General features: G+C 58.3%; 2 protein-coding genes across 2 annotated transcripts in view; one reads left to right on the top strand and one right to left on the bottom strand.

The window, feature by feature from the left end:
- The window catches only part of LOC309444091 (chromosome-associated kinesin KIF4-like), a 474,457-nt gene that overhangs the window by 196,519 nt on the left and 261,490 nt on the right, over positions 1 to 16,448 (top strand). The gene's annotated exons all lie outside the window — the stretch shown is intronic.
- EFNB1 (ephrin B1) overlaps positions 1 to 16,448 on the bottom strand; it is a 46,040-nt gene that overhangs the window by 15,468 nt on the left and 14,124 nt on the right. The window contains exon 2 of the mRNA XM_082061899.1: positions 4,561 to 4,838. Coding sequence (XP_081918025.1) covers positions 4,561 to 4,838 — 278 coding nt within the window. The remainder of the gene's footprint in view (positions 1 to 4,560; positions 4,839 to 16,448) is intronic.

Below are 16,448 nucleotides of genomic sequence, written 5' to 3'. Positions count from 1 at the left end.
TTTATCAGCACAAGTTCATAGCTCTCATCACGGCATCAAACGGTGCTTTGGCTTTCAACTCCATCTTCACCAAACAAGTTGTGGGACGGAAGATGAGGAGCACATGAAAGTGGCCACATTCAAATGCAATCAGCAGAGAAAGGCAGCAAAGAGCTGGCGGGGTGACAAAGCGCCCGGGGGTGCCCCCGCCCCCCCGCACGGCACCCAGAGACGGGCAGAGGGAACCAGGCAGGAAATCATTAAATACCAAGGGCTGCAGAAAGGAACTCGAGCGGTTCCGCAGACACTCTCACAGGCTGGAAGGGGCTGATGGGTTCCCAAAGCGACGGCAGATGTTTCAGAAGCTGGAGGAGAACAGCCAGAAAAGCGAGTATGGCAACATGTCCCAAAATAAAAAAGAAGAAGGATGGTTCTGGCAGTTGGCAGTATATAGGATATAGGTGACCCCCTTCTCCACCCTGGAACACAAGCTACACAAAAACGCTGATGTAGAAGGGCCCGTGTCGCAGAGAAAGCGATGGTTTACAACAAATAGTTCTTGCCAGGTTAGGTCTAATTGTATCTAAAAACAGAAATGCAAGACAAGGGGTTTAAAGAAAGACTCAGGGTAATATATCTGGTCTCGCTGAATCCCGCTGCCAAAAAGCGTTAGATTGGATTACGAACATTATTACATCAAAAATGGATTGAAGAGCTTAAAGACGAACAATAAACAGCAAACGCATTAGATTTGTGGGGCAAACATCGACCAAGGCCTCGCTTTTACTTGAGCATTTTCATCCAACGAGGTCTCCTTGCCTTAAATGGGCTCACGGGAGAGGTGGGACATTGGGACCACGCACAGGGACTTGGCAGAGGGACGGGCAGGAGGTGCCACCGGGAAAAACAATCACAGCGCTGCCCGTCACATCTGGAAACAGCTGGGGCTCCTCCTCACACCGTCCCCTGCCAGGACAAGGGGATTAATGCCTCTCTATCCAGGCACCTCATTACCAGAGATAGGAAAACTGGAGCAAGTTCAAAGAGCAGCAGCAAAGGCAATTACGGGCTGGAGCGAACAAGGGGAGGCGGAGGGAGCGGAACCTGCCGGGCGGGCTGGAGCTGCCCATGAGCACCCCGGAGCGCAGGCACCGCGCAGGGACAGGCTCCATCTGCCAAGGAGGCAGGAAAACCCTCCGAAATCGGTAAAAAACGAGGCCGAGAAGAAATGTTGGCGTGGGCAGGTGACCCGAGGGTGCGAAGCGGAACCCTCATCCCACCTCCATGGCAGCACCTTCACACACAGCCTTCAGTTTTCATCATCCTACCGGCTCCTGCAAGCCCAAAAAGCCATTGGATGGATGATTTAAGTACTTGGACATGTTCTTCCCTCCCATTTCAGCCATTCACAAGCAACCAGCTTCTCCACCAGCTTGGCAGGGACGACAGGAAGAGCAACCACATCTGCTCACGAGCCAGAAGCACCTTCTGCCTTGAGGAGGACGGTGTGGACGACCCAAACCTCGCAGCAGCACCCACATCGACGCTCACAGCTCTGCAGGTACGAGCTGCCACGCTGGCGGAGGAATCCCCAAAAGGACTTTCTTTTGGGGTAAAAAAGCAAGAATTCATTCCTGTTGGACCTTGCCTCCGTCTGCCCGTGGTGGCTTTGCAGCTCGGGGACAGGAGCTCGGGGACAGGACAGCCCAACCCAGACAGCAGGCAGGGCGGCAGCTGCGGGAGCCCATGGGCAGGAGGAACCACAGGCTGCCCTGACTCCAACGTCTGCCATGGAGCAAAACACCCAAACCCTGGGGGGCGGTGCCCCATGTCCTGCTGTAACCCCGTGTCCTCCACCAAGCCCATTTCCAGCAGGGACCTGCGGGCAGGAGCTGCTGCATCTTGTTTGTGAAAAAGTCCAGGAAAAAGCATCACGTTCCCCCGCCCAGCCCCTGGAGAGATGGCGCTTTTAGGGGATCGTCAAATCATTTCGGTTGCAAGAGACCCCCGAGACCATCGAGTCCAAACATAACCCACCCCTGGCACTACCCCATGTAACCTCATCTCCATCTGTTCAACCCCCAGGGATGGTGACTCCACCGCTGCCCTGGGCAGCCTGTTCCAATGCCAAATCATTCCTAATATCCAATCTAAACCTTTTTTCCCGAAAGCCTGGGGCTGGCGCGGGGAACTCAGCGCACGGCTCCGGCGAGAGGTGACGTTCGCTTTCAAAAGCCTTTTCCATTGCTAAGCCGAGCGCTGGGGCCGCGTCCCTCCGTGATAAAAGTGTCCCTAAACAAGGCCTGGCATATCCAAGGCGAGGGCAAGGGGGGGCAGCCCTGAATGGGAGGGACCCTGGGGAGCGCCCTGGTTTTGGGGGGAGGTTTTCCAGCTGGGGGACAAGCGGCACACGTCCCCCTGCCACCCCGCTCCCCTCGGCCACAGCAGCGCTTCCCCAGCTTAGGGCAGCCGGCAAATGAAAAAAGAGCGAAAAAAATCCTTTTGTGTGTCAAGGCGAAGCTTGGGGAGGGGGGAGGAGGAAAAAAAAAGACAACGTGTGGGTGGTCTGCTCGGGAGACTTTTGACTTTGTTTTTTTGGCTATTTTATTTCTTGGCAGCAAAGAGCTCCCGGGGCTGCTCGGCAGAGGGTCCGGCCAGATCACAGGAGCATCCTCGGCCCACCCAGGGGCCAAAGTTCAGCTGGCAGCGCCCGCCCGCTCCAGCGCCGGGGGGAACCGCTTCAAAGCATCGAGGAGTCAAGAGAAATTAAAGTCAGAAACGGTCCGAGAAGGGGCAGAGCCGGGGGGACCCCGCGGGGATGCTCGGAGCCGCCCCGCTCGCTGCATCCCCATAGAGATGCTGCGACGGCAGGCTGGGAAATAAGGGGATAAATGTGATTTTAGGGGAGTATGGAGGGAGGTTTGACGTGCCTGGGGATGAAAGCAGGATTGCACTACAATAAATACCTAGATACGGACTCAACCAAAACGCCGACGGGATGCGCGGCCGGGATTTTGCGAGCCGCGCTGCGCCGGCTTAAGCCGGCGCAGCGCGGCTCGCAAAATCCCGGCCGCGCATCCCGTCGGCACGATGGTGACCCAGCTTTCTATAGGAAATGCAAAGCAGCTCACTTGCACAATTTAAAAGCCCGGGGAATCCCCTCTTTGCAATGGCAGGGACCCCGCGCTTCATCCCTGGCGCTTCACCAGCCTGCTGAGCTCGTTCTGGGGAATATATTTGTGGTTTTGGGGGGCTGAGGGCTTGCAGCCCCCTTGGCCACCAAGCCCATGCTCAGCCAAGCAGTGGGAAGCGCTAAGGGTGGGATCAGGGCTTTCTGTGCGCCGGCTTTACTCAAATTGTCCCGTGGCAAAACTACAGGTAGCCCCATTCCCGCAGGGGGCACCAAAACAATCCAGCGTCACCGTGACACGGTGCTATAGCACAGCACCTCCTGCCCCACTGCACCCCCTCCAAGGGCAAAATCAGGCTAAAAATACACTGTTTACCGACTGAAAAGCAGCAGCTCCCACGGCTCGGGTGAACCCTGCACCGGCGAGCCCACGGCATGTGACAACCAGGGGACAGACGAGCCACGCGGCCACCGTGCCCTTTGCTTGGCCACCGTGCCCTTTGCTCGGCCACCGTGCCCTTTGCTCGGCCACCGTGCCCTTTGCTCGGCCGCGGGTTCGCACGCAATGTGCCAAGCAAGGAGGATGAGCGGGGCTGAGGAGAAGCCGAGCTGGGGAAGAGCCCGGCACTGCCAAACCGGGTGCCGAGGGACAGCGGAGCTCCCCGGGTCCTCCCTCCATCCACGGAGCGGGTACCCACAGATACAGCCCTGTGCAATGGTTTCCTGCACGCATCGACCACGGGCTCCGAGAAAATCCAGCTCTCCTTCCCTCTCCCCTCTTTAGGGCCGTGCTATAGAATCACAGAATCACTTTGCTTGGAAGACATCCTCAAGATCATTGAGTCCAGCCATTAACCCAACACTGGCACTAACCCATGTCCCTGAGAACCTCATCTCTGTGTCTTTTAAAAAACCCCAGGGACAGAGGCGTTTAAAAGGTCTTCTTATCCCAAGAAACAAGAGGAACAGGCCAGTATGCAGAATTCTACAGCCACTTAGACCACAGCAAGGGCTGGGCAGCACCAGCAGGGCTGCTGGTGGGTGCAGCCCCCCGGGAGGAGGACGAGCACCGCCCGGGTCATCCTCCCCATCCCGACTGCCCCGCAGCAACGCCCTACAAGAAATGTCCTGCAACGCCTCCAGAGACGGCAGCAGCAAACAACCACCTCCAGCGTGACGGTGCTCCAGACACGCGCTGTCCCTCCGTGCCACCCCGGCGGGGGGACGCGCTCCTGCTCCCAGGGGACACAGCACAGCAGCCACATACAGGCCGGTGACCCACTCGGCCAGAGACACATTCCTCCCCCTTCTCCCATCCAGCGGGAAATATTTTCCATACGTGTCAGCTCTTTGCACCAGCCAAGTCGTGAGCAAGCGCCTGGTGACACTGTCCAGGCCCCTGCGGCCGCCCCGAGCCGGGGCTGGCGACGAGGAAGAGGAGGGCGACTCACATGTGATGAAGTAATCCTGCTGCCGCTTGAACTCCAGGCCCATGTAGTTGGGGCTGAACTCCTGAAACTTGATGGTGAAGCGAATCTCCTGCTCGGGCCGGTTGCACGTCACCAGCACGTTGGGGTCCATGACGGTGCTGCAGGCATCAGCCTGGTCCTTCTTCACCAGGTACAGCTTGTAGTACTCGTAAGGCTTGGACGGCTCCGCCTTGGGGCAGATAATGTCCAGTTTATCCCCAATCTCCGGGTAGATGACCAGCCCCTTCCCGCTCATGAACCTGGAAGAGAGAAGGGCGAGAGTTCAGTCACACACAGGCAAGCGGGGCCACCACATCCCATCCCATCCCATCCCATGCAGAACCCCACTTTGTGTTTACACCCTGCTGCTTTAAAATCACCGAATAGTCTGGGTTGAAGGGACCTTCCCAGCCCCCCAGTGCCCCCCCTGCCATGACAGGGACATCTTCACCAGCTCAGGTTGCTCAGAGCCCCGTCCAGCCTGGCCTGGGATGTCTCCAGGGATGGTTCATCCACCACCTCTCTCGCCAACCTGGGCCAGGCTCTCGCCACATTCAGGGGGCAAAAATTTCATACAAGAGGTGTTCCAGCCCTCGGATCATTTCTGTGACCTAAATTCATCTCTTTCCCTCTGCAAGATGTTTCCTGACACCACAATAAAGTTCTCCTCTCTCTTCACCATCACTGCACACACGAGGAACCGCTGCAGGGTCCCACCAACAAAACCAGGGGCCCGTTGGGTGCAGTCCCGCTCTCCAGCCCCCCCACCGTGCCCAGGGCAAGCACCCCTCCCAACCCCACGCCTGGCACCCAACAGGGACGGAGTCTTCCCACAAAGGGCTGCGGAGACGCCGCGGCTCTGCCCGACGGGCCAGGCAAGGAGCTCCTGCAGGGCCAGGCGGTAATTAGGCACGGGGAGAAGCCCTGACAATGGGGCGCAGGGAGGGATCCCTTCCACGCCCCGGCTCCCCGAGGAATTCCTGCCCTTAAATGGAAGGGAGGGAAGCATCCTGCAGGACAACTTCTGCTAAGCCGGGCTCAACGGCGTGCCCAGGAGCGTGGGAGGACCGGATGGAGAGGAGCAAGGCGGGAGAAAGCTATTTGGGGCTGGAAGGCAGGGCATTGCGAAGGGAAGGAAAGCACCATGCTGATAATTGCCATTCAGATTTCATTATTGTGGAGCAATGCTCCATTTTGGGGTTGTTATTTTTTTTTCCAGCATGAAGCAGAGGATTAGGGCACCAAGGAGGGGAAGCAGCAGATCATCTTCTTTGATGTAGGCTACGTAATGCATTCTTGATGGAAGATAAGGTGGGAATGGATGTTCCTGCAAAGTTATCTCTGCTGCAGCTCCCTCGTGCAATTCGGGCACGATGAAAACCGAAGTGTGTGCTTCGGCCGGATGCACGTCACGGCTTGTGCTCCCGGGCACGACGGGTCCCGTCCCACCCCGGCAGTCGGGTGGGGGGACGGGACATCTCCCCCCAGCCAGCGCCCCGGCTGGGGCTGCGGCACCACGGCAGGGAGATCAAACGCACAAGCCCAACCTGCTCCGTGGCTCCGGTACAAGTCTTAGCAAGAAGCCAGGGAGCCGAACCCAGCGCCTGAGCAGCCCCGGAGCCCCAGCAGATCCGAGCAGGCTGGGAGGAGGCAGGAGCAGCCCGAGCCCACGCACACCCCGATGCCCTTGGCAAGGGCTCCGCAGCTCAGTGCCAGCTGTTACAGCAAGGACAGACAGACAGACATCAGCTGCACCTCCGAGGGTGCAGCCCTGGCCCCAGGAGCACAGGGAAGGCACAGGAACAGTCCCCTTCACCCTCACTGCTCCCAGTTCAGGCAGGTTTGTCTGTCCCATCCTCCCTGCCCAGCTGCGGCTCTGCCTCCACCACCCCAGGGCAGCACCGCAGCCACGGGGGCACAGTCGGGATCACCCCAACCCCAGCACCGGTGGTACTGTGGCTGCACCTCCACCGCGCAGGATTGCAGGGAGTAATCAACTTTTGTAAAAGGCACCACTTCTGGAAGAAGGCCATGCAGCAAGCTCATGAAAGAACAGAAAAATTAACCCCTGAAGGTCCCGTGCAGGTGGGATGCTGCACCGCGCCACCGCCGCGGCGGATCCCGGCTCCATCCCAAGTAGGTCACTGGTCCCCAGCCAGCATGTCGCTGCAGCGCCTGGGAGCGATAACGCCTCCCCGCCCCGGGCCCGACCCTGACGCAACCCCGGGAGCCGCCGTCCGGGAGCCGAGCAGCCGGGGATGCAAAGGAGCCCCCGGCCCCCGCCCCGCGGACACGGCACAAGTGAACACTTGCTGGCGGGTCCCACCCGAGAGGCGGCTGATCCCACACTCAGGGCTGAGTCACAGCCTTTTTGGCACAAGTCTCCCCCAAGTGACTCAGACTCCTCCTCCGGCCCCTGCCAGCTCCCTCCTGCCCACAAGATGCCGAAGAGGAAGCCACAAACAAGTCGAGCAGATGCCTCGCAATGTCGGGGTGGGAGGAGAAGGCTCCTATCAGTCCCCCATCTCCAGACCAGAACACCTCCTTGGCCAAAGCCTTGGCCAACACCTCCAAAGCACCCAGCCCACGGACACCAGCCCGTGCCCATGGTACAGCTGGCATCAGGTCACGCTGACTTTTCAGCAGGGGAAAGGCCAAAACGCAACCGAGGGAGCCGAGAACATCTCAGCACCACATCCTGCTGGCACCTCTTCACCCTGCAGAACTCAGCACGACGGCCTGCGCTGGTTTTATTTGTCTGAAGGACAAAACGATGAGCCAAGTTTCTTCTACGAGCGCTCCACCTCAGCTTCAGAAGCACAAAGCGTCCGCCTGGGAATTGGCCCAGGAACGTTTTCCAGATCTCCTACCCGAACACGGAGCAGGACGGAGCCACCAGCCCTTCAGCGCACGGGGGTTCTGGGTTCCCTGCCAGCGCCTTCCCGCCCACACACGCACCTTTTACCCTTCATCCTCCAATTTCCCTGATGTTTTCTCCTCCGTTTCCCCCTTGGTGTCCTCCCTCTCCTATTTAAACGCAGGGCTGTTTTCCAGCCAAGAGGACGGGCAGCACGAGCCATGAGGATAAACCCCTCTCACTGCTCTTCGGGCTCTTAACCACACATCGAGGTTGGTTTTTCTCCGAAAATGCTGCTTTGTCGTTTGACCATCCTAAGAGCGACAGCGCTTCCCAACACACAAGAGGCCAGTTCTCCAGGAAATTTGCCTTTAAAATACAGAAAGTGCAAAGTAACATTCGCCACAAGAAGAGCAGAGGAAAAAAGTGTCCAAAAACCGTCACAAGTCGCCTGTACGGAATATTACAGTGAAGAGTATGAGAAATCTTGCTTCAGAAGGCAAAAAAGAATTGTGCTCTTGATTTGTCTTTACAAGGACACATCTCCAAATTTATCGTAACTGGGAAGAATGAACAGATCTCCCTTTACATTAAGAGGGAAACCCATCGTGCCCTCAGGGTACATGCTGTAATTTGGGGGGTACGCTGCACCCTCCACGCGTCACAGTTTATCGCCCTGTGTTAAAGAGAGGAGGGAAAAAAAGAAAAACCCAAATTCAACTCAAGCTTAATGCTGAAACTAAGACTGACACCTGCACAACAACACGCTCTGGGACGCAGGCGCTACCAGACAACTGAGCGTGGGCCCAGCAGGACCCCGGGGGCGCTGCTGCTCAAAGCCACAACCTCCCCAAATCCCCGTTTCCCACCCTGGACGCACCTTCCCCGCCACCCGCTCCCCTCCATCACTGATTTATTCAGCATTGGTACTACCACCACTTAGCAGCTCACAGATAACATCTCAGCATCCTTTCTCCTGGTGTCGAAGGTGGGGGGAAAGATTAACTACAGCCATTAAAGTTTAAAAATGCTCTTTTTTTGCCGGTGCTCTGAACTGCACCCGCTGAGCAGAGCGTGGTGTCCGCGCTGGGCATTGCCAGCTCCGTCGCCGAAGGGGGTTTCTGGGTGGCACCTGCAGCTGCCCACCCGCAGAGCCCAGGAGCATCCCGGCCGGCGTCCCCAGCCCACGGCCCCCGGCGCCCCCGGCTCCCGGCCCCGCAGGTTCCTTGGGAGCGATCAGGTGGCAGCGTCCGATTTCCTCATTGTTTCGGGAGGTGTTTTCTGATGGGAAAGGTGAAAAGGGTATTTGTGAGCCTTGTAAACCGATTCCTCCGAGTTGGGTAAACAAGGGGAGCTCTGTTGGCAGCGGGATGCCGGGATGCCGGAGCAGAGACGGGATTAAAGAGCAGCCTCTCCCCTGCCCCGGGTGGGGGCCGCTGGTGGGGACCCCCGCCCCCTGCAGCCCCTCTCACCAGCACGGGGGGCTGATCCCCGCTCAGGGCTCCAAAAAGCCCCAGACAGAGTGAACTGGCAGGCTGCAAGTGGGACCTGCTGGAAGGGCCACAGGCAGGGGCTGCCACCCCAGCATTGCAGCTTGGGGACAGGCATTTCAGCTGGGTCTGCTGCGAAGGGACAAGGGGGGGTGGTTTTAAACTAAAGGAGGGGAGGTTCAGGTTGGACATGAGGAGGAAATCGTTTACAAGGAGGGTGGTGAGAGCCTGGCCCAGGTTGGCCAGAATGGTGGTGGATGAACCATCCCTGAGACATCCCAGGCCAGGCTGGACGGGCTCTGAGCACCCTGAGCTGGTGAAGATGTCCCTGCCATGGCAGGGGGGGCACTGGGGAGCTGGGAAGGTCCCTGCAACCCAAACCATCCTGTGATTCACAGACCCACAACACGCTGAGGATGCCCAGGAGCCCTGGTGCGGACACCAGCAGAGCGATGTGTCCATCCACCCAGGTGCTCACACCGCGGTGTCGGGGGGGACCAGCACCGGGGAGACCCCAACCAGCCTCACTTGGGGTGATGTGCTCCCCCCACCGCTGGCAGGGGCCCTGCAGGCCCAGGAGCACGGGCTGAGGAGGAAAACCACGAAGTCTGGCATGAGCAAGCTCAGGATTCGAGCTGGACGTGGCATCTCCTTCATCCCCTCTTCTCCACATGGGCACACACCGGCTGGTCACGGTTCGACGCGGACAAGGGAACACGTTCACAGCAACAGCTGCAAACACAAGTGTCCAGCAGATACAGTACCTGGCAGCTTTACAAACAGCCTAGCAGTCCTTCAGCTCTTCCTGAAGGAGAACATCACCAGGAAATTGCTTGGAAATACATTTTTTTTAAGGAATGGGTCGATGGACTATCAGCCAACGTCTCTCCTCCCCAGCCCAGCTGCTCTTCACGCCACGTGAACTACAAAATCTTTGGGGCAGCATCACCCTTCTCCACGCCCGGGAAACACGACGCACCTGACCTTATTCCAGGCTTTGCAGAAGACAGAACAACATTTACCAACAATCTCCTCCTTGGAGATGATGTTCTAAAGCATTACCGCTGACATACATAAAGATGACATATGCTAAATGTTGTTTTCTTCAAAGAAATCCAAAAATAACCGGATCTTACAAGGAGGACGTCTACTTGTGGCAGCGACGGCGGCTGATGCCTGGCAGAGCGAGGCCCTGCGAGAGGAGGACAGCGATAACCGAGGTGTATGTGGCATTTTTTAGTATGGTTTTCCTGGTGTCCCATATTTTCACCAAGCAAGAGACATCAAGGGGTTGGTAGCAAACACTGGGACCTTCCCTGGGTGGCACCTTCACAGCATCCTGGCTGAAGTCAAAGAGCATCGTTGGACAGGGACAGCCACACTGTCCCCTGTGAGCTTGGACCGAGGGCGTCAGACACCCCAGTTGGTGGGGATGGGGACGGGTTTTCCCGCTTTAAGGAAGGACACCAGCTCCCAGCCAGCTCAGCGCACCTCTCGAGAGCTGAGGACCATCGAAACAGAGGCGTTACACACTGAACCCAGCAGCCCAGCGCCCCAGCAGCACCCCGAGCCCACTCCCAGGGGCACAGGACCCTTTCTCCTTTTCAGCTCCCATTAAATTCTTGAGAACAATAATATCCACAGAAGGAAGTTAATTACAACTCGGATAAAAAGGTCTCCTGCTCTCCTCGGCCTCCCATCTGTATCTGTCGCCTTCTCCCTTGTTCAGCCGAGTCATTCGTCATCGCCAGAGACGGTAAATAGGAGCACGTGAACCCCCACACTTTTAGATCCCACTTCTTTCATGTGCTCTTCTATAATTAGTCTCCTTTAAAAAGAGCCTTCGATCTTTTTTCCCCCCTGCTAATCTATGTATAATTATTTTCACTGCCCTTCTGCAGACCTCTTCTATTTCTGCCGCATCCTTTCAAAGCCGAGGTGGCCAGCACGGAACCGGCGATTTCAGGTGACTCTGTTCTCAGAACAGCCTCAGATCTCCGTCACTCCTTCAGCCTCCGCCACTCCAAGAGATAGTCTTCAGCTATTCATAACAGCACCTTCCAGCCCCCCCGGTTCCACCCCCGGGCAGGGGGATCCGAGCCCCCCGCGGCCCCACGGGGCCATCCCGTCCTGTCCCGTCCCCCCCAGACACACTCTAAGGCCCTTTTTCCACATGGCGGGTTTAATGAGGCCCATTCAACCCTCCCAAAGACAAAAGGCCCTTCTCGTTTCCAAACGGATTTACACGACGCATCAGTGAGGCATAAACGGGTTGTCATGGCAACCCGCGCCCCGACCCCCCCCACACGGGGATGCCATTTTCTAACTCCACTGCTCCCCAAAATCCCCTGTTGCTTTCCTATCAGCTGTAAGGCTTGGCACAGGCCGGCAAAAACACCCATCCCACCCAAAAGTGACACCCCCCGTTGCCAGGGATGACGCTTTCTGAGACGAACTGAAACGATGCTCCAGGCAGTGCCCCCCGGTCGCTCTGCACCGTCACCACCAGGTCACAGGCAAGCCGGGGATCAAACTAAGCGGAAGGCAAGAAAACAGCAGCTGCAGGGGGAACCAAAACCAAAATACCCATTTCTGGCCAGAAATCGGTGTGGTGCTCCAGACGGCGCAGGCCGGTCTGTGCTCGAGCCCCAGCTCCCCACATCTGTCCGCGGGGAAGCCGGTGGCTTCGGCGATGCCAGGAGGCCACTCCAAGGCTTCACACACAACACTGAGTAACCATACACCTCAAATTCAATGCTTGGTACCATAACTCTCCCCAGCCAGCTTCAATTGCTGAAGGCCAAGAGAGCATCTTGCTGACCCCAGCTGGGAAGGAGGGGAGATCCCACCACCAACACGTAAAGGGACACAGCCCAGTTGTACCTGATTAGCAAATGGAGAAAGACCAGCCAAAACCTATTTTATCATGAAAACACACACAACTGCGGTGCCATCCTGCACCAGGAGGCTCAGAGGACCAAGGTTCCCAAACCTGCAGCTTGGAGAAGGGTCTGGTCTCCAGCACAGATCCCTTCTCCTTGGGGATGACTCGAAACTTCACCTGCTCCCACCACCCAGCACGTGTCCACTCCTGGAGGTGCCCTCCAGCCCAACAAGCAGCAACGCAGCCCCTCGGCACAGATCGTGCTTCCACCGTCCCTGCTCCAGAGGCCACGGCATGTCCAGATGAGGCACAACTAGCAGAGGGTCACCAGGGAGAAAGGGACAGTCCCCGCAGCTCAGCTCTTCGTCCCCTCTGGGGCTCGACAGATGGCTCCCAACGCTCATCCACCACCCAAGGGGACGGTGCCAACCACCCCAATGCCACGGGGAGGAGGAAGAGGAGGAGGAAGAGGAGGAGGAAGAGGAGGAGGAAGAGGAGGAGGAAGAGGAGGAGGAAGAGGAGGAGGAAGAGGAGGAGGAAGAGGAGGAGGAAGAGGAGGAGGAAGAGGAAGAGGAAGAGGAGGAGGAAGAGGAGGAGGAAGAGGAGGAGGAAGAGGAGGAGGAAGAGGAGGAGGAAGAGGAGGAGGAGGAAGGCTCCCAGCCCTCTCAGGAGCCAAGCGCTGGTGCGAGCAGCCACGTGCTGCTCCATCTTCCCACCTCCGTGCAGCACCCGCGCGTCCAGATGCTGCACCCGAACCGTGCAAACAAACTGACATTAATCCAAACCCTGCAAGGGCGGAAGGGGGGGTAAAACCTAAAGAAACAAAAAGCTGGTAATTGAGGGAGTTTGGAGGAGATTTAATTGGGGCCAGAGCCCTGGCGCAGGCTGCTGCTGCCACCTGCAGCGCTCTCGGCAGCCGGTGCCGCGCGGTTCCGGGGTCCCCGCGATCCCACCGGCCCCGGCCCGGGGTGCAGACACCGTTTGGGCAGAATCAGGAGCACTGGGGGTCCCCCAGGCTCAACCCCCACCCCACGCTCACCCCTGCAAACTCATCATTTCTCAGCATAATAAGCAGCTCCGCCAGTGATGGAACAGAAGGGTTGGCCAAAAAATAAAAGGGAAAAACAAAAAAGCCGTATTTTCTCACTCAAGTAATATCGCCCCGCACATCGCCTCGGAGAAATAAAGATGAGCCCAGTTATCTAATTAATGCTGTCAAGAAGAGGGGCCCGGGGGGCTGCCGGCGGCCCACAAAGGCGGCATGGGGAGCGGCGCCCCCCCCAGCCGCCGGCATCGCCGTCAATGGGGCCCCACGCTGGGAGTGAGGTAAGAGGGGATTCAAAGGGGGATTTGTCAGGGGTTTTGTTTTTGAAAACGGGGGAGGGGAAGGGGACAGGGCTTGACAAGAGCTGACAGACAACTGAACAAAACCATAAGGGCCATGAATGGCAACACGGCTCTTTAATTGGCGCAGGAATGGAGAGAGAAGTGAGACAATGAGGCGCGGGCAGCGGTGGGGGCCGAGGGGCGGCAGCGCTCACCGCCTGCCCGGCCAGCGGTTGGCAGCTGGATGCTGCAGCCACGACCAGCGTCCCCAAAATAACACCCCCAATAAACAAGCAAGCAGTAACAAGCAGAGCGCGGCACCCTGGGCAAAAGCCAGAACCCAAAGGCCAAGCGCGGGATGCTGCGGGTATTAAATGATCCGACGGAAGCAGATCAGGTTCCTCGTGTGTGTTTTTCGGCTTCGGTTTGGGACGTCCGTGCCCTGGCTGCAGCCCCGCTCATCCGGAGGGGGAAGAGAGGGAGAGGCGGGTTAAAAGCGAACACGGTTGGATCAGCGGGGTTCCCACTCCTTCCCTGACCCCTCCGAAAGAAGACGGAGGAGATTTTCATCTCCCGGTTCCAAAGCAAAGAATTACTTTGGCAGGGGCTGTGGCGGCGGCTGGGCGCCCATTTGGAAGGGAAAGCAGCGGGAATGGGCCCAAGGAACCCAAGTGCGAGACCTCCCCGCCAAGCCCCGCTCCTTGTCATGCAGATGAATCCCCAGCCGGGACAGAGGAGGCGGCTGCACAATGCGGGGCTGGGGGCGCAGGGAAGGCGGGTTGGGGGGCCTCAGCCCACCAGACCTAAACCCCAACCCCGTGTTTCCTGCAGACCCCCCCTTTCCCAACCTCTCACTTCTCCAGCTTGGTTGGAAAAATGAAGAACTGGAAGCAAACAGCCAAGAGATGAAGTTACAGCCTGTGGTTAGTCCTTGGGCGAGAGGACGCTCCCTCCTCCCTGCACCCCAGGACCCCACACCCCACAAACCTGGTTTGCAGCTGGGAGCCCCAAAAACAGCCACCTCCCCTTGGGTGCGATCCTGCACCCCAACCCGGCCAACACCGAGTGCTCAAGTCGCTGCTGCTGCGTCCCCAGGGGTACAGGAGGGGTCGCCAAGCCCCTCAGCTCCCCCCCCGCACCAGCCGCCTCCAGAGCAAGGGAACAACTAACCTCACCCCTTTTTCTGAGGAATTCCACAAAAATAAAACCCTGGGGAGCAGCAGGAGGGACCTCCTGGGCCAGGGAAGCCCCTTCCCCAGCACCCCCAGTGTGCCAGGGCTGGCACCTCCCTCCCGGGCAGGCGACAGTCCCCACGCACCCACCCCGCTCGCGAGCAGCGCCCCGGGAGGACTGGGGCTCAGGGAACGATGCTGTGGTTTGAAGGATTAATCCCGACACGAGGAACTGGGCAGGGAGAAGCAGCAAACCCAGCAGGCGGTTCCCCAGAGCGCGGCTGCGGGTTGGGATGCCCGGCCCTGCCCCGACAGGTCCCCCGGGTTTCGGCAGCCCCTGTGTCCCCGGGGAGCGGCGTCACCCCTGTGACTCACCAGCCGGTCCCTTTGATCTCCCGGCTCCCAGATGTGGCCAGACGAGTCCTGTCGTCCCGGCTGTGCCACCTTCCCAGGCAGCTGCAAACCAGCAGCCCTCGTGGCATCCCCGGGAACTCGCTCAACTGCAGCTCGCCTTGTAACTCATTAAGACACTCTTAATCACCCCGCTCTAATGGAGCGCATGTGTACAAGCACCCCAGCAGCCTTGCAACAGCTGCCCCAGCAAGCAGGGCACACCGTGTCCCTCACCCCCCCGTCCCCATGCTGCACTTGACCTCCAGCCCACACCACAGGGGTGGACGGGTCTGGTTTGGGTCTGGGAGAAAAAGCTAAAGATGAGTCACAGGACCTCAAACAATTCTTTTTTCCCCCCGATTTTCTCCTCCTGCACACCAACTGTGAGCCATCACCAACGCCTGGTGAGCAAGCTCCACAAGAACGCGTGAGTCCAGCCTCTGCCTCACGCTGCGCTCCTGGATGGCACCCACCGGGGAAGAAAACTGCCCCTTTCGCCCCAAAACCTCCTCCTCCGGCTGCCCACATTCCCTCTTCACTGAGAGGTACAAACCAGGTGCAAAAGCCCCTGTTTTCTTCATATCTACAGCCTGTAGCAAAGAGAAACACCCTCCTAAAGGCTTCGCTACTGGAAGGGACTGGGACCCCCCTGTGCTCCCCCTGCGCTGCTCCCAGTTTACCCAGTTAAGGGCGGGTTGGCACAGCAGCAGTGGAGAGAGGGGCTGGGAGAGAGGCCAGCACAGCACACGAGTGTCAGGTTTAAGCCCCCCCTCCTGCCCAAAGAGATCTGGCGCGTACTCGCTTTTATTTTTAGGCCAGATACACGTACGGCTGAACTTTAATAAAATGTACGACCGCCTGCTGGAAACGGGAGAAGGAGAGGGACCAGAAAGGCCACCGCCGTCTCAGGTGTCACCGACGCTGCCAGATCTCGGGACTGACGCTCCTCTCCAGCCGCCGTCCCCAGGGATGTCCCCAGACCCCGCTGGGACACACAGCCAGCCCCTGTTCCCATGGGAGCTTTAACAAGGAGTTAAAGAAAGCTCGGGATTTCAACCTAAAAATAAACCAGCCCTCAGGCCTGGGGAGGAGGAGGAGGAGGAGGCAGAGCACCCAGCCTGCCACCCGCTCCAGCCCGCTCGCAGCCGTTTCCAATCGCCCGCGGACCGGGAGCGTTCCCAGCCCTCCCTCCCGCCAAAGCCTCCGCCTCGCCACCCACACGCGGGGCAGAACGCTGACGAGGTGCGGGGAGGAAAGCTGGCGAGACGCCGCAGGAGACACCAAAGTCCCCCCCACACACAACCGCTTGCTCCCCACCTCATGTGCTGCCAGACGCCATCACCCAGACCCCTGCCCCAAAACCCCCGATGCTGCCAACTCTTTTACTGGGGTGCACATGGGGATGCTGCCGGTAGCGGGGTCTCGGTCACAGCAGTGACACCGCACCGTCCCCACACCCAGCCCCAGCGCCCTCCAGCCTCCAACCATCCTGCTCTGCTCCAGCGAGCTAAAAGCGTTTCCACCTTGCTTTGCATTTCAGATGTTTTTTTTCCTCCCCCTTTTTTGCTTTCTAATTTATTAAGGAGAAAGTTCAAAACGTTTGCCGTGACTGCGATGCACTAATTTGGAACTTACCGCGGTGTCGACATTGCATTAAGTATTTCTGTCAACCGTGAGGACACACCATGTCTCTGTAAGAAATTACACTAGCAATTATAGCTAAAGAGGCATGTAAAATTTAAAAAAAA

The sequence above is a fragment of the Streptopelia decaocto genome (assembly GCF_964273445.1).
Source record: "Streptopelia decaocto genome assembly, chromosome: 10".
NCBI lineage: Eukaryota > Metazoa > Chordata > Aves > Columbiformes > Columbidae > Streptopelia > Streptopelia decaocto.
This window is presented reverse-complemented; position numbering and strand designations above follow the sequence as displayed.